The sequence below is a fragment of the Marmota monax genome, unplaced genomic scaffold, assembly GCF_021218885.2.
Source record: "Marmota monax isolate L192 unplaced genomic scaffold, Marmota_monax_Labrador192_F-V1.1 WCK01_AAM20220418_F8-fsc00009, whole genome shotgun sequence".
NCBI classification, from domain to species: Eukaryota; Metazoa; Chordata; class Mammalia; order Rodentia; family Sciuridae; genus Marmota; species Marmota monax.
This window is the reverse complement of record NW_026694710.1, coordinates 27,617,574-27,642,218: the sequence shown is the minus strand read 5'-3', so window position 1 is coordinate 27,642,218 and position 24,645 is coordinate 27,617,574. Positions and strand designations below refer to the sequence as shown.

The following is a 24,645-nucleotide window of genomic DNA, read 5'->3' as shown; positions in this document are numbered from 1 at the left end:
ACGCTGAGAGGCCCCGAGCCCAGGGTTTGCAGCAGTTTTATACATTCTTTGGAGAGGGCAGGGACTTCACATACATCATAGCATCTCTTAGCAAATCATCACACACCGCGGGAAAATCAAATAACAACTCTAAAACATGATTAGCACATTCACTGGTGGGAACAAGTTGCGTAGGGGTGATTGGTCAGTACAAAAGTGGTATTCGTTTGAACTGATTGGCTTGAGCCAAGAGGGGTGTTCGAACTACATGGTTTCCCCACATGTTATCAACCACCATAAACTACTGGGAGGGTCATCTGGCATCCCAGGTATTTCCCTGTCTCATGCTGATTGGTGGCTGCTAGGGGGCTGCTATGGGTCCCCACCTAGCCTGACTGAGTCAGGGACACCTGGCGCAGCAGATCTCTCCTGTTATTTGTAGATAAGCACATTCCCACCCTGCTAAGTTGTTTAGGAGTGCTCTGTGGGTTTTTCCAAGGACTAAGGTCATGTCCCTTCCTTGGACAGGCTTTGCTCTGAGGTAGAGGCTGGTTTTTCAGGACTAGACCTATCTGGAGGTGAAATATGAAGTATCTATCCAGACCTATCTGGAGGTGGAGCTTGAAGCCCACATTGATCCCTAGGGCAATATGCCACCCTTCCTGTTAGCTACTCCATGTGCAGATCACAGTGCACATGCTCTTGGGCCCATTGGAAGGCAATAACATCTGTCATGCCTGTCTCCGCCTCCACACCTCATTTGTTTCATCAGCTGAAGGCCTCTCCATCGCCCCTTCCACCTCTCTGGCTTATCAGTCAGGATGCTCTTGACAGCAAGTAATGGGAAATGTAGTTCAAACTGGCTTAGACAATACACTTCTCATTGGCTGATTCTTATGGCCAGAGTAGGATAGCCTTCAGGCTTAGTTTGATTAGGATTCCAACTCTGCTTCTCTATGACCTTCTATTGTTATGCTCGAATTCGGGATCCCCAAAAGACCACCAGAGACCAAGATCGATGTAAACAGCAAAGAGGTGTTTATTGCGAGCTAGCTCAGTCCTCCACAGGCACACACAGCAACTGGTAACACTGAGAGGCCCCGAGCCCAGGGTTTGCAGCAGTTTTATACATTCTTTGGAGAGGGCAGGGACTTCACATACATCATAGCATCTCTTAGCAAATCATCACACACCGCGGGAAAATCAGATAACAACTCTAAAACATGATTAGCACATTCACTGGTGGGAACAAGTTGCGTAGGGGTGATTGGTCAGTACAAAGGGGGTATTCATTTGAACTGATTGGTTTAAGCCAAGAGGGGTGTTCATGCTGAGCTACGTGGTTTCCCAACAGTCAGGGACACCTGGCACAGAAGATCTCTCCTGTTATTTGTAGATAAACAACTTAGCAGGGTGGGAATGTGCCTAGGAGTGCTCTGTGGGTCTTTCCAAGGACAAAGGTCATGTCCCTTCCTTGGACAGGCTTTGCTCTGAGGCAGAGGCTGGTTTTTCACTATTCTAGTTTCCCCTGTAAGTCAACTTCATCTTTGGGCTAACTTCCTTTGTTGTTAAAATTCATGTCTCATACCCACAGTCTATACCATCCAGGTCATAAGAGAATATCTTGCGCCAAAAATTCCCTAAAAAAATCTGATTGGATCAGTTCAGGTTTCATGCATGCCTTTGTTACCGCTGTTTACCTCAGTGTTGAAGTATAACACCAGAGAAGCACAAGGAGGCAAGTTTAGAGTGGAAAGTAGAAGTTTATTAAAGGACAGTAGAAAAGACTTCTCCCGGGAAGAAGAAGGGGATCAAGAGGTGGAATCCACGGAAGGCGGATGTCTTCCCCTTTTTATAGCTAAGGTCTTCTTTCAGCTTTCCCTCATTCCTGTCCTTTGTTCTGTTATCTTTCAGTGAAGGCCCAAAGGGTGGAGGACAGGTGGGCAGAAGGAGTAATCTGGGCAGGGAGGGCTTTTGGATTGGCATCTCCTTGTTTGCTGGGAGCTGCTTCATTAACATTTCCTTGGGATGGGCTCAGGGCCTTGGGGACATTTTCAATTCCCCCTAGTGCTGCTCTGATTTCCTGGACTCCATTTTCTATAATGGCCTCCACTCTTTTTTTTTTTAAATTTTTTTTAGAGAGAGAGAATTTTTTAATATTTATTTTTTAGTTTACGGCGGACACAACATCTTTGTTTGTATGTGGTGCTGAGGATCGAACCCGGGCTGCACGCATGCCAGGCGAGCGCGCTACCGCTTGAGCCACATCCCCAGCCCTCCACTCTTGATTTTACTCAATATTAGACCCGATTTACCTAACTACATAACTACCTATCTATAAATGTGGCTCACCTTGATCTGGTTTCGGTCATCAGGAGTGTGACGGCCTTGAGCTCTCCTCAAGCTTTGGCCATGTGCTCAGCCTCCCAGATCAAATCTAATTCTCCAACAGGACTACGGGGTGTAAGGAAGAGTAAGAGGACAGTGCGGGGAGGTCCCATCCTACCTTCCTTCAGGTCTCATTAAAATCTCTTTTTCTTTCTTTTTTTAAATATTTATTTGTTTGTTTAGTGGTAGTTGAACACAGCATCTTTATTATTTATTTATGTTCATTTGATGCTGAGGATTGAACTCAGCCTTGCACGTTCGAGGCGAGTGCTCTACCACTGAGCCACAACCCCATCCCCTCATCCATTTATTTCACCAGACCTCATCCATTTTATTTGTCCTACATTTTAATGCCACCAACATAGTGCTGGCTCAGAGCAGACCCTCAGTAAATACTTGTTGAATGGATGGATGGATGATCAGATGGATAGGTGGATGGATTAATGGATGAATGGATTGATGATGAATGGGTGGCGTTTTAGTCAGTTTTTTTGTTGCTATGACTAAAGGACCTGACCAAAACAACTGTAAAGTAGGAAAGGTTTATTTGGGGGCTCACAGTTTTAGAAGTCTTAGTCCATAGAAGGCCAGTTCCATTCCTCCTAGTCCGTAGAAGGCTGGCTTCATTCCTCAGGGCTCCAGGTGAGGCAGAACATCATGGTGGAAGGTTGTGGCAAAGGGAAACAGCTCATATCATGATCAGAAAGCACAGAGAGTGAATTTCTACTCTCCAGATACAAAATACATACCCCAAAGTCCCACTTCCTCCAGCCACACCCTACCACTTCAGTTACCACTGTTAATCCCTAACAAGGATTAATTCACTGATTGAGATAAGACTCTTATAACCCAATCATTTCTTCTCTGAATACATGTGAGCTTTGATTTTACTCCATATTAGACCCGATTTACCTAACTACACTAACTACCTCACATCCAAACCATAACAGGTGGTTAAATGGATGGATAGCTAGATAGACAGGCATGGGCAGATAGATGATCAGGGACCTTGTTGTTAAACAAGTTACCCCACCTGCAGGATCTTTGGCATTCCTGACGCCATCTCTCCAGGGATCCATGTCTTTTTCTCAGGTCATGGGGCCCTCTGCTCCTCTCTCTCTCTCTCTCTCTCTCTCTCTCTCTCTCTCTCTCTCTCTCTCTCTCTCTCTCCCTCTCCCTCCCTCCCTCCCTCCCCCCTCCCCCCCCCACATGGCACAGCTCCTGCCCTGCTCCTCCACATGCTGGTTCCTGTTCTCTCTGTGTCTCTCAGCACAAGTGGTAAGCTATTGGGGGACATTTGCCTTCCCTGCAGCGCTGTAGGCTTCTTCCTTCTAGTTGCCTCCCCACCCCCCACCCCCACCCCGTTCCTTCTCAGGACGTCCTTTCCCCTCCCAGGCCAAGGCCTCTCCAATTCACTCACTCACCTGTTCAGCAGTTACAGCATGCCTAGGATGTGCCGGGCACCATGCCTTCCTGAGCTGGCTCTCCCACTGGGACCCTGACAGAATACCAGGATGAAGAAAACTCATGGTGTATTAGCTGGCGACAAGTGCTTAGGAGAAAGCTACATGGGGCAAGGAGACAAGAAACATTGAAGCATTTGTGACTCCAGGTAGTAAGGGCTGGAAGGAGCAAGTGGGCCAGGGGTTGTCAAGGAAAGAACAGACCATGAGCAAAGGCCCTGGGAGAGCGTCTTCCTCCCTCAAGTGTTGGAGGGCATCCAGGAGGGGCAGGGAAGGGAGGAAGCGGGCTAGTCACACACCTACTGGCTGGAACAAACTCAGGACACAAGCCAAGTTAGGCCAGTGCCAGCACAAGTCCCCTCCAGCTGCCGTGGCTGAGGAGGGAAGTGACAGGCAGTTTGTGGAGAAGCAGAAGGGCAAGACTGGATATGGGTGCGAGTAGGATAGCCTTCGAGGATAACTCTGAGGCCTTGACCAGGGCTCAGGGCAGACAGCATCAGGATCCAGGTCTGCAAGGCTGGGGTTGGGAGGGCTGGGGGAAGACGAGGGCTCCAGCTGGACACCGCTGAGTCTGTGGAGCCTGCGAGACACTAGGAAGGAGGTGGGAGCGAGGATTCAGCAGTCTGGAGTTCAGGGGTATCCAGGCTGGCTTTGGCCTGCCTCCTGATGGACAGGACTCCTGGCAGGTTATGGAGAGCCTCCTATGGCTGAACCCAGCAGAGGTGCCCATGGCTACCCTGGTCACTGCAGGATCCCTCAGGGGCAGCCCACTCTTCTGGAGTCCATGACATTCTCCCAGCCCTCTGCTTAGTCACCGTCTGTATGTTCCCTCACTCTGGGGAGCTGGCAGCACCCCCATCTTGCTCCCTGCTGATCCTGGCCATCTCATCCAGGCCAGCAACGTGCCCTCAGTGCTACTGACCTCACTTCTGCCTCTGCCCACCCCCATCCCATACTCCAAACCCTACACCAACTCCTGGCCTGAGCATGTCCCTCCCGACCAGCACCCAGGGTCCCAAGCAAGGCTCAGCAGGTCCTGCTCCAGCCCCACTTCTCTTGGGGCCCAGGTCACCATTCGCTATCCTGTTACTGGCACCACCCACCCCTTTGCCCACCCTGTGGTCACATGCAAATGCCAAAATCCTTTTCAATGCCAAAATGCTGGTTTTGCTAGACCCCTCTAAATCACAGGCACTGACCAAAGATTCTCCCTCCCACCACCCCACCAGGTCCCTCGGAGTACCTACCAGGAGCCCAAGGAGCAACAGCAGCTGCAGATCCTCAAGAGGCACAACCGCCTGAAGGCCGAGGTGGCCACACGTGTCCTCTGCCTCTCTAGAGGCCCCATCAGGACCTGTTAGGAGAGGGGGAAAGTGGGACAAGCAGGGGGAGGGTGGGAGATGAGGGCTAGGCACGCGTGGTAGAAGCTGGCAGAGCAGGAGCTGTGTTCTGTCTCGGCAGGAGCTGCTGCTGAGGGCGAACGTGGAGGAACTGCGGTGCGCCATGCCCAGGGCACACAGAGCGCCGCCTGAGCAGGTAACAGTGGCCCTTCAGACCCAAGGCCAGTCTGCATGACAGCAAGGAAAGCTCCTTCTGCCAGGTGTGGTGGCCACATCTATGATCCCAGGGAGGATCTCAAGTCCAAGACCAGCCTGGGCAATGGAGCGAGACCCTGTCTCAAGATAAAATTTTAGAAAGGGCTGGGGTATACCAAGAAAATCATTTTCAATGCCAAAATGCCAACATGATGACACACTAATTGAGCCCTTTCCCACCATGGGCAGATTCCCAGTAACAGCGGGAGTGACCCTGGAGCCCCGCAGAGTGGGCAGGATAGGACCCGCCCTGAGGCACAGGAGGAAGGATGCACAGGGGAGGAAACAGCCTGGCTGCCATCTCTGGGCTTCCAGGTGCCTCTGAGCATGTCACACTTCTACCTGACAAGACAAGCCAGGGATGTTGGCCAGGGAGAAAAAGCAAAGGGACAGGAGACGGAGAGTTTCATCTGCAGGAACGCATTCTGGAGCACAGGCAGTCCCTCTGCAGCAGCAGGGCAGGCCCAGGCCCCGTGTCCCCACAGCGGCATGCCCAGGGGCAACCACAGTCTTCTACCCCCACACTGTGGCTCATCATGCCCCTGCCAGCTGGATCAGCAGGACCACAGGAAGTTGGGCAGGGGACAGAGACTCAGGGTGCTGCCCAGGAAAGGGCCTGGGGCTGTGAGACCTCACGCCTGGGGGAGCTAAAGAGTAGGACATTGAGCCCTAAGGCCCAGTTGCCCCATCTTGGGACCACCGACCCCAGGCCCAGCAGGCCCTGCATCTTCCTTGCCCCCACCTGGGCAGTCCAGTGCCTCAGAAGACCTAGGAAAACACTGAAGGCAGATGCTGCCCTGGGGACCAGGGTGGGAACACTGGAGTTGGACAAAGGGGAGTGAGCTGGGTTTTCTAGGCATGCTGGGCCAGCATCCACCCAGGAGGTCTGGGGGCACTTAGAGGGCACAGGTGCCAGGCTATGCCTCTGCCTGACTTCTGCAGGACTCCAAGAAGAAGCTGGGGTGCCCAACCCACATCCAAAAATCCCCAAAGCTGACCTTCTACAGGGTAAGGGGCACTCCTGGCCAGTCAGGCCTCCCTGGCACCCCCCCCCCAATACCTCCCAATACCTGTTCTGCCCCTGTAAGCTCTGAGGGTAGGAACTGGGGGACCCAGGGGCCCTGAGGATGGCCTTGCCCTAGAGGCAGAGGGAAGTACTTGAGTAAGGGCAAGTGGTTAGGGCACGATGGAGGGCACTGGCTGCCCCTGAGTGCCCCCAACTAGCCCCTCCCTTCCTGCAGCCTGACAATATCCCTATCAAGTTGAACACTGCTGCCATCCTGCGAGAAGGGGCCTTGTACCAGAAGCAGGTGGAAAAAGAGCTGCAGAGGTGAGGGACTGGTGGGGACTAGAGCTTCCCTGTGGCCCTCTGCCAGTCTTGCTCTGTGCCACCCTTGAGAGCAGAGGCTGGAGGAGAGGCCTGGTGGCTGGGCAGCTCAGTGGAGAAGGGGTCTGGGGTACTAAAGATGTTGAAGGGAAAAGCAAACTCAGTTTCTCCTGCATTCTCACACTACAACACTTGTGGTGCCCACCAAGCAAGCAATGCTGCCACCATGGACACAGCTGGGTGTCCTCCAACTCAGTTCTGCTCTGACGCTACACAGCATCACGTAGAGAGAAAACCCAGGGGTACTCTTACCTTGGTGCAGTCATGCAGTATCATGCCCCAACCTCATCCCAGATCCACCTAGGCAGAAGAAAACCCAGTGGGACACTCCTTCAGGCCCACTCACATGAGTATGAGCATAGTGTCCCTTCCTGCCTGGGTCTGGCTCTCCAGACAGCTACATGCAGGCCCCTACCCACCCAGGGCTCAGGGCCTCCCGCAGTCTGCCTCTCTTGCTGGCAGACAAAGCAGTTCTTTGGGCACTGATGACCCAGTAGCAGTAGAAAGGAAGCTAAGGCAAGGAGTGTAAACCCAGGCCTAGGTTTAACTGGGGAAGCGGGGTACGGTCCAGGAAAGGGGAGACAGTCCTGGGAGCAAGACATCAGGCTACCCTGAGCAAAGGAAGGGCCAGCTTTTTATCAGGTTACTGTGCAGAGCTAGGGTCTGGCATCTCTCACTCATCGTGTGTGTGTGTGTGTGTGTGTGTTAAAGAATTCCCTCCTTGTAGAGGACTTGGATCCTTAGTTGCTTAGTTTACTCAGAGACACCAATATCTGGCTTTTATGGTGCATCTGGTCTTATGGTCATCTTGGACCTTGCAATAAGATTGTTGAGAAAAGTTAGGGGGAGGGAGAAAGGGAAATGCTGCCAATTTTAAGGAATGACGAGGTGGGGCTTGAGGCCTCAGCGTTTCTCTATCCTTTCCACATACCATATTTTTAGGGCTGATAGGTGAATTATGGCCTGAGTGTCCCCCTCTGTCCCTGTAGTGGTCCCTGACTGGCTGCTAGACAGCCATGTCTGCTCTGCTGCCGCTCCCCACATCCTCTCATTTTGTGGACCCAGGTGGCCACCTAAGCTGAGCACATGGGACATCTGCTTGTCATTCAGTCACTGTGCAGACTTGCAAGGGAGCTCTTCTGATGTGTCGGGTCCCACTAATGAGCTCCCCAGAGTTCCACAGGCCATGCCCCAGTCAGACATCCCTTTGATAGGTCCTATTGCCCTTCTGCCTGACCATGTGACCAGGCCCTTGGCCACTGCCTGCAAGCCAGCCAAGACCTAAACAGGGGTCCCTCCCTTGTCCAGTTCTTCAACTGCAGTCCAACCCACCGGGAGGACTCCTTCCCGTCTCCAGTTAGAGCAGTGTCTTTCCAAACCTGCTGCCCGCCTGGTTCCTCCTCTTGGAACTGCTGCCCACACACCAGACAGCTCCTGCTCAACCAGCCAAGAGCTATCCACAAGGTACTGTGGGACTCAGCAGTCCCTCACCCAGGCCAGCCAGCCCTTGGGGAAAGAGGCCCATTTAACAGTACCCCCACTGATTCCCTGGGGGGCACCGGGGGTATGACCCTATAAAAAACCATCTCTATTTCTTTTTCTTTTTCTTTTTTTTTTTTTGAGAGAGAGAATTTTAATATTTATTTTTTTAGTTTTCAGTGGACACAACATCTTTGTTTGTATGTGGTGCTGAGGATCGAACCCGAGCCGCACGCATGCCAGGCGAGCGCGCTACTGCTTGAGCCACATCCCCAGCCCCCATCTCTATTTCATTATGGAACACTGCTGGGTGCTACCACCCGAGACAGCATTTCTCCAATGTTGCATAGAAAATTTGGCATGAATAGGTGCTTTTTTTAATATTAATTTTTTAGCTTTAGGTGGACACAATATCTTTATTTTACATTTATGTGGTGCTAAGGATCGAACCCAGTGCCTTGTGCATGCTAGGTGAGCGCTCTACCACTGAGCCACAACCCCAGCCCCTGAATAGGTGCTTTTTATCAATTTGTTCCTTATACTGATGCCTGGCAGGGGAGGTTGTTAACTTGTGGGATCATCACCTTGGCATCTGTACTCAAAATAGAATAGCTTGTGGCAAACCACTACTTTACAAAATAAGGTCATTCAGGACAGGCACAGCCTGAGAGCTGCTGTTCTACACATCATGGAGTCACCAGGGCAGGCGTAGCCTGAGGACTGCTGTCCTGCACACCATGGAGTCACCAGGGCAGGTACAGCCTGAGGACTGCTGTCCTACACACCATGGAGTCACTCAGGGCAGGCACAGCCTGAGGACTGCTGTCCCGTACACCATGGAGTCACCAGGGCAGGCACAGCCTGAGGACTGCTGTCCTGCATACCATGTAGTCACCAGGGCAGGTGCAGCCTGAAGACTGCTGTCCCATACACCATGGAGTCACTCAGGGCAGGCGCAGCCTGAGGACTGCTGTCCTGCACACCATGGAGTCACCAGGGCAGGCACAGCCTGAGGACTGCTGTCCCATACACCATGGAGTCACCAGGGCAGGTGCAGCCTGAGGACTGCTGTCCTACACCATGGAGTCACCAGGGCAGGTGCAGCCTGAGGACTGCTGTCCCATACACCATGGAGTCACTCAGGGCAGGCGCAGCCTGAGGACTGCTGTCCTACACACCATGGAGTCACCAGGGCAGGCACAGCCTGAGGACTGCTGTCCCGTACACCATGGAGTCACCAGGGCAGGCACAGCCTGAGAGCTTCTGTTCATCCCATAGTCACTCGGAGCAGTGCACAGCCTGCTCACCACAGAAAACCTCCAAATGTCGTAATTCTGTCAACCCCTACAATTTTATGAGTCCCTGTAACTTCTCTTCTCCACCCCAGGCCACTTTGCCCGCTCTCATGTGAAAGGTCAATCTTGATATGGCTGCCTGTTTTCCCAGGAGATTTCAAATCAGATTTCTCATTGTGATCTTGGCCTTCTGACCTCTTTAACTTCTCTGAATTTAAATGGAACATACCTATATGGAGCCCTTCAATGATGGGGGCCAAGCAAGGGCTCTCTCTGTCCCACCCAGCCTTCCACAGTGCTGTACCATGGGCCTAATTTTACCCATCATTTTCCATTTTTGATCCCAGTTTTTGATAATTGTCTAATGAAAACCAGTCTGCTGGGATGAGTACCAGAGACTCTCCTTTTTCTCTTTTTCTCTCAGTTTCAGTCCTGTGGGTGTTGATTTACATTACTTTTTTTTTCTTAAGGTGAATTTAAAAATTTTTTTTAGTTATAGATGGACACAATACCTTTATTTTATTTTTTTTAATGTGGTGCTGAGGATGAAACCCAGTGCCTCACAAGTACTAAGCAAGTGCTCTACCACTGAGCCCCAGCCCCAGCCCTTAATAACAGAAAGTTCTGCCTTCCTGGGAGGAGCCATTGCCTATGCCCTCGCCTTTCCCCATCCTTTTGTTAATCACCTCAAGCTCATTACCATAGAGTATAGCTCAGCTTTGCAGCAGTAAGTTCACACAGGAGTCCCTGAAAAGGAGCCCCTAACTGCTACTCTTACCACAATCTGGGCAGTGGGCACACTTGGCAGGTAAAAATCCTGGTCATCCTAAAGCCAAGCATTTACCTTGTCTACAAAACTATTTTATCTGGAGTGTTCCAGCAATAGGGGGTGTTGACAAAATAATTCTGCTTTAAGAGAAATAAATGCAAGTCATAAAGGCCCAGGATTCAAGTTACTCAGAATGACAAGCTGCACTGTTGGAGAGGAAACAAACAGAGCAAATGAGTCATAAATCAGTATTGTCACTAGGTACATGGCTGGGGTCATCAGGTAGGTGGGCCACAGAGAGGCAGGGAAGTCTCTCCTGCAGGACGGAGGTGTTCTCCTAGGGTGTTTGCAGCTTTTGGCTGGTGGAGGCTAGAGGTCTGCTACAGGGAGTACTACCTCCTGGGAAGTCGGTGCGGCTGGAGGCACAAGGTCAGTGAATGGCTGTGAAAGCACTGCGGAGGCACCCACCCACAGAGCAAAGGGGTAAGGGGTTCCCAGCCACCAGTTCCTACGATCTCAGGAAGAATTTCAAATAAGTCTCAAAATTAACAGCAGGAGTTTATTAAAAGAGTCAGAATACAGTGCCCTGGTGCACAGCTGCAATCCCAGAGACTCGGGAGGCTGAGGCAGAAGAATTGCAAGTTCAAAGCCAGCCTCAGCAACTTGGTGAGGCCCTAAGCAACTTGATAGACCCGACCTCAAAGTAAAAATAAAAGGGCTGGGGATGTGGCTCAGTGGTTTAGTACTCCTGGGTTCAATTCCTGGTATAAAAAAAGAAAAAAAAAGTTAGAGTACAGACATTTAGGCACCAAAGGGGTTGCCCGGGGAGGACTAGCCCTTGCAGATCCAGGATTTTTAAGGATTTGGGTCCCTTTGCTCTAGCTTTGGTTTTTCTTTCCCCTAGGAGGCTTATTACCCCTCTGTTGAGCCTTAAGCAATTTTTCTTTGTGAGGGTCCTGATGACCTGGTTACAAGGAGAGGGTTTGAGGACTGGTCACAAGGGACAGGTGTGACATGGTCTTGAAATAATAGTTCCCTTAAGGGTTATAATTAAGTGTACCTGTGGAGGATTGGCATACTAGTTCCCATTTTCCGGTTGCTTGTCTGCTTTGTGAAGTTTTTATTACCCCAGTCCTGTGGCCTGTGGACTCTTGGGTTCACATGTCTGAGGTACCCCTGTAAGCTATTGCAGTTGACTGTCCTCCCTACCCACCTGCTCATGGCTAAACTGTCTACCTAATACAAGGACTTAAGCCAGCCCAGGTTGGGGGCTGGGGCTGGGGCTCAGTGGCAGAGCGCTTGCCTAGCGTGTATGAGGCACTGAGTTTATTTGGGGCTCACAATTTCAAAGATTCAGGCCGGCCGTGGTTGGCCAACTCCAGTGCTCTGGACTCAAGGTGAAGCAGACATCATGGTGGAAGGGCAGGTTGAGGAAAGCTGTTCATCTCATGGCAGCTAGAAAGCAGTGAGGGCGGGAGGAAGGGAGGAAGATGTTGTCCAGGCCATGCCCTCAGTAACCTAGTTCCTCCAGCCAAGCCCCACCTGAGGATGACATTTAACACTCAGTAATCCATTTAAATTATTAACCCATCAAATGGATTAATCCACAGATGAGATTAAAAGTCTCATAATTTCACCACTGAACATTCCTGCATTGCCTAACACATGAGCTTTTGGGGGCACATTAAAAATTCAAACCATAATAGCAAACAAGTGGATGAAGGGGTGGTCTATGCTAGGTAGTGGCACATGCTAGGTAGGTAGGTTGGTGAGGTGTCTGGGTGAGGGGGTAGGTAGGTTGGTGAGGTGTCTGGGTGAGGGGGTAGGTAGGTTGGTGAGGTGTCTGGGTGAGGGGGTAGGTAGGTTGGTGGGGTGTCTGGGTGGGGGGGTAGGTAGGTTGGTGAGGTGTCTGGGTGTGGGGGTAGGTAGGTTGGTGAGGTGTCTGGGTGAGGGGGTAGGTAGGTTGGTGAGGTGTCTGGGTGAGGGGGTAGGTAGGTTGGTGAGGTGTCTGGGTGAGGGGGTAGGTAGGTTGGTGAGGTGTCTGGGTGAGGGGGTAGGTAGGTTGGTGAGGTGTCTGGGGGAGGGGGTAGGTAGGTTGGTGAGGTGTCTGGGGGGGGGGGTAGGTAGGTTGGTGAGGTGTCTGGGTGAGGGGGTAGGTAGGTTGGTGAGGTGTCTGGGTGAGGGGGTAGGTAGGTTGGTGAGGTGTCTGGGTGTGGGGGTAGGTAGGTTGGTGAGGTGTCTGGGTGAGGGGGGTAGGTAGGTTGGTGATGTGTCTGGGTGAGGGGGGTAGGTAGGTTGGTGAGGTGTCTGGGTGAGGGGGGTAGGTAGGTTGGTGATGTGTCTGGGTGAGGGGGTAGGTAGGTTGGTGATGTGTCTGGGTGAGGGGGTAGGTAGGTTGGTGAGGTGTCTGGGTGGGGGGGGTAGGTAGGTTGGTGAGGTGTCTGGGTGTGGGGGTAGGTAGGTTGGTGAGGTGTCTGGGTGAGGGGGTAGGTAGGTTGGTGAGGTGTCTGGGTGAGGGGGGTAGGTAGGTTGGTGAGGTGTCTGGGTGAGGGGGTAGGTAGGTTGGTGAGGTGTCTGGGTGAGGGGGTAGGTAGGTTGGTGAGGTGTCTGGGTGAGGGGGGTAGGTAGGTTGGTGAGGTGTCTGGGTGAGGGGGGTAGGTAGGTTGGTGAGGTGTCTGGGTGAGGGGGTAGGTAGGTTGGTGAGGTGTCTGGGTGAGGGGGGTGGGTAGGTTGGTGAGGTGTCTGGGTGAGGGGGTAGGTAGGTTGGTGATGTGTCTGGGTGAGGGGGGTAGGTAGGTTGGTGAGGTGTCTGGGTGTGGGGGTAGGTAGGTTGGTGAGGTGTCTGGGTGAGGGGGTAGGTAGGTTGGTGAGGTGTCTGGGTGAGGGGGGTAGGTAGGTTGGTGAGGTGTCTGGGTGTGGGGGTAGGGAGGTTGGTGAGGTGTCTGGGTGTGGGGGTAGGTAGGTTGGTGAGGTGTCTGGGTGTGGGGGTAGGTAGGTTGGTGAGGTGTCTGGGTGTGGGGGTAGGTAGGTTGGTGAGGTGTCTGGGTGAGGGGGTAGGTAGGTTGGTGAGGTGTCTGGGTGAGGGGGGTAGGTAGGTTGGTGAGGTGTCTGGGTGTGGGGGTAGGTAGGTTGGTGAGGTGTCTGGGTGAGGGGGTAGGTAGGTTGGTGAGGTGTCTGGGTGAGGGGGTAGGTAGGTTGGTGAGGTGTCTGGGTGAGGGGGGTAGGTAGGTTGGTGATGTGTCTGGGTGAGGGGGGTAGGTAGGTTGGTGAGGTGTCTGGGTGAGGGGGTAGGTAGGTTGGGGAGGGGTCGGGGGGGGGGGGTAGGTAGGTTGGTGAGGTGTCTGGGTGAGGGGGTAGGTAGGTTGGTGAGGTGTCTGGGTGAGGGGGGTAGGTAGGTTGGTGAGGTGTCTGGGTGAGGGGGGTAGGTAGGTTGGTGAGGTGTCTGGGTGAGGGGGGTAGGTAGGTTGGTGAGGTGTCTGGGTGAGGGGGTAGGTAGGTTGGTGAGGTGTCTGGGTGAGGGGGTAGGTAGGTTGGTGAGGTGTCTGGGTGAGGGGGTAGGTAGGTTGGTGAGGTGTCTGGGTGAGGGGGTAGGTAGGTTGGTGAGGTGTCTGGGTGAGGGGGGTAGGTAGGTTGGTGATGTGTCTGGGTGAGGGGGGTAGGTAGGTTGGTGAGGTGTCTGGGTGAGGGGGGTAGGTAGGTTGGTGAGGTGTCTGGGTGAGGGGGTAGGTAGGTTGGTGAGGTGTCTGGGTGAGGGGGTAGGTAGGTTGGTGAGGTGTCTGGGTGAGGGGGGTAGGTAGGTTGGTGAGGTGTCTGGGTGAGGGGGTAGGTAGGTTGGTGAGGTGTCTGGGTGAGGGGGGTAGGTAGGTTGGTGAGGTGTCTGGGTGAGGGGGTAGGTAGGTTGGTGAGGTGTCTGGGTGAGGGGGTAGGTAGGTTGGTGAGGTGTCTGGGTGTGGGGGTAGGTAGGTTGGTGAGGTGTCTGGGTGTGGGGGTAGGTAGGTTGGTGAGGTGTCTGGGTGTCGGGGTAGGTAGGTTGGTGAGGTGTCTGGGTGAGGGGGGTAGGTAGGTTGGTGAGGTGTCTGGGTGTGGGGGTAGGTAGGTTGGTGAGGTGTCTGGGTGAGGGGGGAGGTAGGTTGGTGAGGTGTCTGGGTGAGGGGGGTAGGTAGGTTGGTGAGGTGTCTGGGTGAGGGGGTAGGTAGGTTGGTGAGGTGTCTGGGTGAGGGGGTAGGTAGGTTGGTGAGGTGTCTGGGTGAGGGGGTAGGTAGGTTGGTGAGGTGTCTGGGTGAGGGGGTAGGTAGGTTGGTGAGGTGTCTGGGTGAGGGGGGTAGGTAGGTTGGTGAGGTGTCTGGGTGAGGGGGTAGGTAGGTTGGTGAGGTGTCTGGGTGAGGGGGGTAGGTAGGTTGGTGAGGTGTCTGGGTGAGGGGGGTAGGTAGGTGGGTGAGGTGTCTGGGTGAGGGGGTAGGTAGGTTGGTGAGGTGTCTGGGTGAGGGGGGTAGGTAGGTTGGTGAGGTGTCTGGGTGAGGGGGTAGGTAGGTTGGTGAGGCGTCTGGGAGAGGGGGGTAGGTAGGTTGGTGAGGTGTCTGGGTGAGGGGGTAGGTAGGTTGGTGAGGTGTCTGGGTGAGGGGGTAGGTAGGTTGGGGAGGTGTCTGGGTGTGGGGGTAGGTAGGTTGGTGAGGTGTCTGGGTGTGGGGGTAGGTAGGTTGGTGAGGTGTCTGGGTGTCGGGGTAGGTAGGTTGGTGGGGTGTCTGGGGGGGGGGGGTAGGTAGGTTGGTGAGGTGTCTGGGTGTGGGGGTAGGTAGGTTGGTGAGGTGTCTGGGTGAGGGGGTAGGTAGGTTGGTGAGGTGTCTGGGTGAGGGGGGTAGGTAGGTTGGTGAGGTGTCTGGGTGAGGGGGTAGGTAGGTTGGTGAGGTGTCTGGGTGAGGGGGTAGGTAGGTTGGTGAGGTGTCTGGGTGAGGGGGTAGGTAGGTTGGTGAGGTGTCTGGGTGAGGGGGTAGGTAGGTTGGTGAGGTGTCTGGGTGAGGGGGGTAGGTAGGTTGGTGAGGTGTCTGGGTGAGGGGGTAGGTAGGTTGGTGAGGTGTCTGGGTGAGGGGGTAGGTAGGTTGGTGAGGTGTCTGGGTGAGGGGGTAGGTAGGTTGGTGAGGTGTCTGGGTGAGGGGGGTAGGTAGGTTGGTGAGGTGTCTGGGTGAGGGGGTAGGTAGGTTGGTGAGGTGTCTGGGGGAGGGGGGAGGTAGGTTGGTGAGGTGTCTGGGTGAGGGGGTAGGTAGGTTGGTGAGGTGTCTGGGTGAGGGGGGTAGGTAGGTTGGTGAGGTGTCTGGGTGAGGGGGGTAGGTAGGTTGGTGAGGTGTCTGGGTGAGGGGGTAGGTAGCAGCCCATGCCCATGAGGACCACTACCTTCCAGGGAACCTGTGGCCTCCTGGTAGACCTGATCCTTGGTCCCTCTGTCCCCAGGGTTGATAAGCTTGTGGATGGAGCTGGGGACTTCTCTGAATTCCTTGAGTGGCAGAAGAAGATGCAAGCAAAGGCCCAGGAGGAGCAGCTGGCTGCAGGCGAGTGCCGGCGGCTACAGGGGAAGCTCAGCCATGAGGAGGCCATCCTGGCCCGGCAGAACCTCATACAGGAAAACAAGCAGAAGGCAGACCAGAAGAAAGAGGAGGTGATGTGCCACATATGAGCAGCTGGGATCACGGGGCAGCTGAGCTGTGTGACCTCAGGAGCCATGGGCCATGGTGGGCAGAGAGCTGAAGGCCTGTGCCATTGGCTCCCAGGCTAATCCTAGGTCATTTCTTTCCAAGACCCATAAGATGGACATGGTTTCTCTGTACCTTCCCCAGCAGGCAAGTTTCAGGAGTTTCATGTCACCAGGGCTGAGAGGACTATCAGGCCATTCTGCTCTAGGCTGCCCCCCCACTCCCATCAGCAGGGAGATTTGATCCATGGATCCTTGGGTGCCCCGGGGAAGCCCTGAGATTCTGGCAAAACCTTCTAGTGGTGGACACCTTTGCATGTAACATGTTTGCTTTGCGGGGGGGAGGGGACTTGTGGGTGTCCAGGTTACCACTTTAGAAGACCTGATGTGCCAGTCCTGGCTCTTTCTCCACCAAGGACAGACTATCTAGGTGAATGCTCCCTACCTGCATCCCCTGTGTGCTTGTGCCTACCAATGTCTCCCAGATGTGCCCAAGGAGGGCCCCCACTGGCCTCATAGGTCCAATCTGTAGCCATGTCTCTCCTCAGATGTGTCCCACTGAGTCCCTGAGGTCAGAGGACACGCTCTCCAAGATCACTCAAATTACCTCTTTTTAAAAAAATATTTTTAGTTATAGTTGGACACAATACCTTTATTTTATTTATTTATTTTTTTATGTGGTGCTGAGGATCAAACCCAGTACATCACACATGGTAGGCAAGCTCTTACCATTGAGCTACAACCCCAGCCCCAAATTACTTCTTTTGTTAGACCCATTTTTAACTGTTTGCATTCAATTTTAAGATTCGCTTTTTCTAAGCCAGACCTAGTAGTGCACACCTATAATCCCAGCAGCTGGGGAGACTAAGACAGGAGGATCCCATTAACCAGCTCGTGTAACCAAATCTCATTATTTATATTTACTATCAAAAATAGGACTAGCTCCATTTCACCTTTGAATTCCAGAAGTTATTCAAGGAATTCTGCTTATATCAAGACTAATTCTACTAACATGACAAAAAATCGCTCCAATCTCCATTGTATACCAAATTGCACCACCTATTAACTCTCCTTTAATATTATCTATGGCGATTTTATCCATCATGTTAGGAGACTGAGGAGGACGTAATCAAACTCAACTATAAAAAATTCTAGCAAGGGGCTGGGTTGAGGCTCAATGGTAGAGCACTCACCTCGGGTTCGATCCTCAGCACCACGTAAAAATAATAAGTGCAACAATAAAAAGTATTGTGTCCAACTACAACTAGAAAATTTAAAAAAATCTAGCATACTCATCAATTGCATATATAAACTGAATAATAGCAATTATTACATTTAATCCTACTTTAACGATGTTAAATCTAGTTGTTTACATTATACTCACAATTAACATATTTATATTATTTCACTATAACAAAAAAACTACCACCCTATCCCTCTCAAATATATGAAACAAACTCCCCCTTCTAACTTAGACAACTCTCATTGTATTAATATCACTAGGAGGACTTCCACCCCTAACTGGGTTTACCCCAAGGTGAATTATCATTAAAGAACTCATATCAAATAATAACATTATTTTACCAACATTAATAGCAGTTATAACACTCCTAAATTTATTTTTCTACATGCAAACAAGAATTCAAAGACAGCCTCAGCAATTTAATGAGGTCCTGTCTCTAAATAGAATATTAGAAAGAGCTGGGGATGTGGCTCAGTGGTTAAGCACCCCTGGGTTCAATCCCTGGTACCAAAAAAAAAAAAAAGTGAAGATTGGCTTTTGCTTTCCTTTAAGTTTATTTTATTTACTTGTTTATTTGTACTGGAGATCAAAGCCAGGACCTTTCTAGTGCTAAACACTGCACTCTTCCATTGAGCTTAACTCCTAGTGGGGGATTGCTTTTTTGGAAGTTTTAAAATGACAAATGGGTGTAGGACTATTCAAACAATCCACTTCATATTAGGTAAGCTGTGACAGTTTGCATATTTTGAAGAATCAATCCATTTGACAAAGTCGAATTTATGTGTGTAGAAGTTGTGTGTGATATTCTATTATCATCCTTTTATGTCTGTAGGGGCTATAATGATAAAACTTGTTTTGTTCCTGGTATTCCCAATTTGTATATTTCTGCTTTTGATCTGCAATTCTTGTTTAGAGATTTTCAATTTTACTCATCTTTCCAAAGAGTTGGCTTTTTGTTTTGATGATTTTCTCTATTGTTTTGCTGTTTTAAATTGGTTTCTGATCTTCACTTCCCTCTGTTTGCTTATTTTGTTCTTCTTCTAGGCTCTTGGGATGGGAGCTTAGGTTACTGATTTGAGAATTCTCTGCCTTTCTATTGCAAGCACTTGGTGATATGCATCACCTTTGATTTACTGATTTAGCTATGTCTTGCAATTTTAATGTATTTTATTTTATGTTCATTCACTTTGACACATTTTTTTCCATTTCACTTGAGATTTCCTCCATGAATTATTTAGAAGTGAAATGTGTATTGCATGGATTCCAAACATTTGGAGATTTTCCTGTTGTCTTTCTTTTTTTAAATATTTTTTAAAATTGTAGTTGGACACAATACCTCTATTTTATTTATTTATTTTTATGTGGTGCTGAGAATCAAACCCAGGGCCTCCCACGAGCCAGGCGAGTGCTCTGTGCTGAGCCCCAGCCCCAGCCCCTTTCCTGCATCTTTCTATTATTGATTTCCTTTCCTTCCCCTCCCCACCCCAATACTGGGGATTGAACCCAGGAGCAGTAAATCACTGAGCCACCGAGCTACATTCCCAGTCTTTTTCATTTTTGTTTTTAGGCAGGATTTTGCTAAAGTTTCTGTGGCTGCCCTCAAACTTGTGATCCTCCTGCACCAGTTCCTGAGATTATGGGTGTGTGTCACCACGAAAAGCAGGATGTTGTCTATCTTGCCATGTTTTATGTGAAACACTTCAAGAGAACACATACTCTGCTTGCTGTGATTGGATAGTTCATGGACGTTGACTGGCTCCTGCTGGTTAGCACTTGTTTTAGTCAGCTTTTTCACTGCAGGGACAAGAAAATCATAGAAGGAAAAGTTCATTTTGGGGCTAACAATTTCAGAGGACTCAGTTCCATAGACGGCCAGCTTCATTCCTCAGGGCTGTGGAATGAGGTGCGTAGTGAAAGCAGAACATCATGGCGGAAGAATTGGTGGAGGAAAGAAGCTCAGGACTTCACACCAGGACACAGAGACAGAGCTCTGCTCTTCACAGAAAAAAACATACACCCCAAAGGCACACCCGCAATGATTGCCTCCTCCCACCACATCTTACCACCTACTGTTACCACCCAGTTAATCCCTATTGAGGGATTAATTCACTGTTTGGGTTAAGTCTTTGTAACTCAATCATTTCACCTCTAAAATTTCTTGCATTGTTTCACACATGAACTTTTTGAGGACACCTAATATCTAAACCATAACAATAGTGAATTTTTCTGTGCATCTGCTGACTTTCTGTCTAGTTGTTCTATCAGTTGTTGAGGAGAGGTGTTACAATCTCCAGTTGTGACTGTGAAATTATCTCTTCTTCTTTCTGCTCTATTCGATTTTGCTTCACATATTTTGTAGCTCTGTTGTTTGGTGCATGCCTATTTAGAATTGGTGTCTTCCTGGTCTTGACCCTTTTATTATTATCTAATAACCCTCTCTGTCTCCAGCAATTTTCTTTGCTCTGACGTCTATTTATCTGATATTAAAGCTCTGCTTAATGGTTAATGTGTGCATGATATATATTTTCTATCCTTTTTACTTTCAATCTGTCTATGTGATTATATTTGAAGTTTCTTGTTTTTTTAATCTGCTAATTGCTGCTATTAATTGATATATATTTACCAGTTACATGTAATTAGTTATTTTGCTAGATTTAAGCCTGCCACTTTCTGTTTTGTTTATTCTACTTTTTGTTTGTTTCTCTGTTTTTGTTGCCTTTCAATGGCAAATTTTTTTCAGAATTCCATTTTGATTTAGTTATGGTGTTTATATAATTACAGTACGTCTCTTTACTTTTTTTATTGTTTCTCAAGATTTTGCATTATATATTCATGTGTTGATCAGCTTTCTGTTACTGCAACAAAATATCTGTGATTACTTAAAAGGAAGAAAGGTTTTATTTGCCTCACAGTTTTGGAGGTTTCAGTCCATGGTTGGTTGGCCCCATTACTTTTGAGCCTGTGGCAAGGTTGCACATCACAGCAGGAGTGTGCCATGAGGTGTGGACCAAAGCTGCTTATCTCATGGGGGCTGAGAAATAAAAGAGAGAAGAAGAGAAGGAACTAGGGTCCCACTTTCCCCTTTGAGGGCATGTATCTAATGACCTGACTTCCTGCCACTAGGCCCCTCCTCCTAAAGGTTCCACAGTCTCCCAGTGACACCACAGGCTGGGGGACCACTCTTCAACACATGGCCCTGGGGACACTCCAGACCCAAAATACAGCAGCACAGGACATAGTTTACATAGTGTCATGTTACATCTCTTGCCCTCCCCTTTTTATAGAATTGTCTGAAATATTTCCTTTCCATACATTTAGAGTCACATCAGACAGCATTATGATTTTTGCTTCAACCACAGACGTGATTAAGAAGGCAGGAAAGAAGGAAGTCTCTGTATGTACCTGTGTTTGCTCCCGAGACATTCTTACTTCCTGATGTAACAAGAGCTCTCTTTTAATCACTCTTTTTTGTGTAAAGCACCTTTAGCCACCCCAGGTAGTAGGGGAGAGGCTCTGCTCACACCAAGGGTGGGTGGAAGTCCAAGTTCCATGGAGCCCCCAGGTCTCTGTGCAGGCTTCTCTGCTACCACCTTGCGGCTGGTGCACCTTAGCTCAGCCTGGTGAGTGTCCAGCCCAGGCTCCCCCTCAGTCTTCTCTGATGGGGATGAGGTGGACCACACAGCATTCTATGCAGTCCTCCTGGAGTTGGAGGTTAGGTTCTAGAGTTATCCTGTCCTTGCAGGCTGCCCTTTTCCTGGTCTTTTGGCTAGAGAAAGCGGCAGACGTCGGTGGGTTTTTTTAGTTTGCACCTATTGGCATTACTATGTTGACAGCTCCACTGGCACCAGAAATCCCAGAGAACTCACACTCTGAGAGGTTTCAGGCCTGCGGCTCCTGGGCAGTCTGCCTTCTTTTCCCCTTTCAGAGTCTTCCTATGTTTATATTAGAGACAGCAGCCAGGGGTGCTGGTGTCTCTAACGAGAGAGTCAGGTAAAAGTGCCCTCCATCTTCCCAGAAGTCCCCAGTGTTGAGTTTTAAGAACAGCTTTTTCAGCAGCTGCACATATGATTGTATTTTCCCCTCCCTAGTGCATCATTTTGATCATTTCTCTCTCTCTCTATTTTTTTTTTTTTAATACCAGGGATAGAACCCAGGGCCTCATGCATGCTAGGCAAGTGCTCGTTTGCTTCACATATTTTGTAGCTCTGTTGTTTGGTGCATGCATATTTAGAATTGTGCATCCTCACATCCTTAGCCCAGTAATTTCTTCCTGTCAGTTCACCCTTGCATTCCTGAGGTTAATCCCTGTGACATTCCCTGGAGTTTGAAAGCCACAGAGAGGAGTGTAGACCTATGTTGAAGCCGAGAGGTGGTGCAGGGGCAGGAGGGCAGCACTGGTAGCAGCAGCCAGGCACTCTCCTTGCCCAGACCAGAGAAGGACCTGAAGAACCTCCTAAGTTGCCTTATGAGGGCCACCTGGAGGGACATAGCCCATCAAAGCAGGGCCCTGGAAGCCAGAGCTGGGAGCAAGAAAGGTGCAGTCTGGTGAGAGGCTTTGTGGGGCAGGAGCACTGTGATCAGGAGACCCCAACATGGCTTCTGTCATCCTTAACTCCTTAACAATGAGAATAATCAGTCATGTTGAATAAAGCTTTTTAACCCATTGGCACAGGGGGTTGAATGCAGAGCACTTGTGCCAGTGTCAACAGCAGGTCCACTGGGGAAGAGCCTTTGCAGGCCAGTTGTCATGGGGACTGTTGTGTGGGCACATTTTACCAAGCATTAGCCCATTTAGTTTGGCAGCACTTGCGGCACTTTTCCACTTGGCTCTGGTCACGTAAATCCTGTCCAGCATGTTCTGGTTTTGTTTTGTCTTGCTTTGTATTTTGGAGCTGGGAATCCAAGCGCCGGCCTTGTGTGTACTAGGCAAGTGCTCTGCCACTGCAGGGGCTTGAACATGTGGGGCCAGCTCTACGTGCAGCCCTAGTGCAGTGCCACTCTGTGGTAGCAGGATGAGGTCTGCGGGACCTGATGGACCTCCAGACAGGGACCGGGGACTCATGGCAGGCTGCTGGCCTCTGAGCAACTCCAGGCAGAAGGTGGTCCTGGGCTTCCTTCAGATGCAGCCAGGCATCAATCCTGGCTTGGGCCAGCTGTGGCTCTCGATAACTCATCTGTGGTGACCTCAACCTCACTGCCAGCCTGGCCAGGTGGCTGCGCATTTATGGCCCCTGCCCTGTGCTCTCCTTTCTTCTCCCTGACGCTGTACTGATGCCCATGCTGCCACTGAGAGGGCAGTGAGCCCTTGCCCCATTCTGTGTGCTGTGCTCCATGCAGCCGAGGAAGGGATACGGCCTTTGATTTCCCAGCAAAGACACTGAAAACCCCCAAAATTTTAAAAACAAAAATTTTAATAAAAAAAAACCCTGAAGGCTGGGAATATAGCTTAGTTGGTAGAATGCTTATCTCTCTGCACCATTAAAAAGAGGAAGGGAGGGAGGGAGGGAGGAAGGAAGGAAGGAAGGAAGGAAGGAACGAACGAATGAACGAACTGAAGCCCAGGAAGACCCAGAATTTACCTGAGGTCACACAGGTGGTCAAGGCTAAGGGAGATAGAACTGAACATCCGGGAAGTTTTGCCCCCAAGTTGGTGTCTTCTCCAAGGATGTGAGCCACTTCCCAATTCTGTGTGCATTTACAACAGGTGAGAGGCACTGCTTGGCCAGAAGTCTCCTCTTTCTTACTCCCACATGAAGCTCTTGCTGTCTCCCTGCTGTGGAGTGATCTCCAGCCTTTGGTTGCCGGTCCCTGACAGTGTGGCCAAGCTGGGGAGCCACAGAACCAGGCACCTTTGGTCCCTCTCTACCTCCTTGAGAGAAGCCACTTTTTCTCTTCATCTCCTACTTCCACATAAGCATTTCTCTGACGTGTTACAAAATTTCAAAAGTGGTGCTGGGGGTGCAGGCTAGCAGTGGAGCATGTGCATAACGTGTGCAAGGTCCTGGGTTCAATACCCACAATAACAACAAAATTATTTTCTAATTCCTTTTTCTTTTTTGGTCCCAGGGGATTGAACCCGAAGGCTGAGCCCCTCTACAGTAATTTTTTAAAAATAAACCTTTCACTTTAGGACAGACCTAAGATTTACAGAAAAGCTGCAAAAGTTCTGTGTCCTCCCCACCCTGCTTTCTCCATTCTGAGCATTTATTTTACATTACCATACGCACTCTGACTCCAGGGCAGCCCAGACCGGGTGGCTTAACAAATTCAGCCCCAGGATCACACGGGGAGGGAGGAAGATGTCAGGGGGACTTCTCCAACCTTAAGAGGACCCCCCCAGAAACTGCCAGCCCTGGGGTGTCAGGGCAGGCCTGGGTCAGGATGGGAGGAGAGCCTGGCTGGGCTCTGACAATGATGAGTCCTCTGAGCAGACAGCTGAGCTGATGCTGCAGTGTGCCGAGAGGAGGCTCAGAGAGGCCAAGTCCATGAAGGAGCTGGTGGAACAAGTGACAGAGGCACAGAAGAATGTCAAAGTGGCTCAGATGAAGCTTGTGAAGGGCCGACAGCAGATAGGTATGGCAAGGAGCCAGGTTCCTGGAGGTCTGCTTGGCTCCATTCTTCCCTGCTTGGGTCCTGGGCCAGCATCCTGCTGAGTGAGCTGCTGTGGTCACTGGAGGGTGGGCTGGGACTGGACAGGTCCTCCCAGGATGACTCACTTGGTCAGAAACTGAACATGAAATTCCCAGGGGGAGGTGGATTCTGTCCAGTGCCATCCAGGCACTCCTGGATGCCCTCAGCACTCTTCTTGGTCCCCAAGTTCAGGAGGTAATGGAGGAGAGCCGGGAGATGCTGCAGCGCAGTGCAGAGGCAGCCAGGGAAGAGCAGAGGCGTCGCTGTGAACTCATCTCACAGTTGCGTGCACTGGAGACACAGCCCACACGCAAGGGCAAGCTGGTGGACCTGACCCAGGTGAGGACACAGCCCCCAGAACTCATACCCTGCGTGATTCTCTGTGCTGGGAACAGCAAATCCAGAATTCCTACCAAGCCAGATCTTGCCCATCCCCAAATTCATGGAGTGGGGGCACCACCAGCAGTGGACTCAGCAGCACTCAGGGTGCTATAGGCCTGGACCTGCTGGTAAGACAGACACCAGACAGGACCTCTGCAACCCCTGAGGCAGGTTGGAAGGGCAATGCAGGGAGAGCAAGGTGAGCAGATGGCTGGGACTGGATGGATCCAGAGGCTAAGAGGACAGTTTCTTGGAAACATGTGTGAGAAATCAGGAAGGAGCTAGGTTCATGGGATGAGAGGCAGCACAGGAGGTACCATGAGAGCTGGTTTTGGGGTCTGGCCCCATGGGGT

The 24,645-nt window shown here is 50.8% G+C and overlaps 1 protein-coding gene across 2 annotated transcripts in view; it reads left to right on the top strand.

Annotated features, from left to right (window-relative positions):
• The window catches only part of Cfap99 (cilia and flagella associated protein 99), a 51,283-nt gene that overhangs the window by 22,092 nt on the left and 4,546 nt on the right, over nucleotides 1–24,645 (top strand). For both annotated transcript variants that reach the window (XM_046423897.2, XM_058572476.1), the window contains exons 7-13: nucleotides 5,060–5,140; nucleotides 5,292–5,366; nucleotides 6,368–6,433; nucleotides 6,667–6,755; nucleotides 15,801–16,005; nucleotides 23,713–23,854; nucleotides 24,099–24,250. In XM_046423897.2, the coding sequence (XP_046279853.1) occupies nucleotides 5,060–5,140; nucleotides 5,292–5,366; nucleotides 6,368–6,433; nucleotides 6,667–6,755; nucleotides 15,801–16,005; nucleotides 23,713–23,854; nucleotides 24,099–24,250 (810 nt within the window). The remainder of the gene's footprint in view (nucleotides 1–5,059; nucleotides 5,141–5,291; nucleotides 5,367–6,367; nucleotides 6,434–6,666; nucleotides 6,756–15,800; nucleotides 16,006–23,712; nucleotides 23,855–24,098; nucleotides 24,251–24,645) is intronic.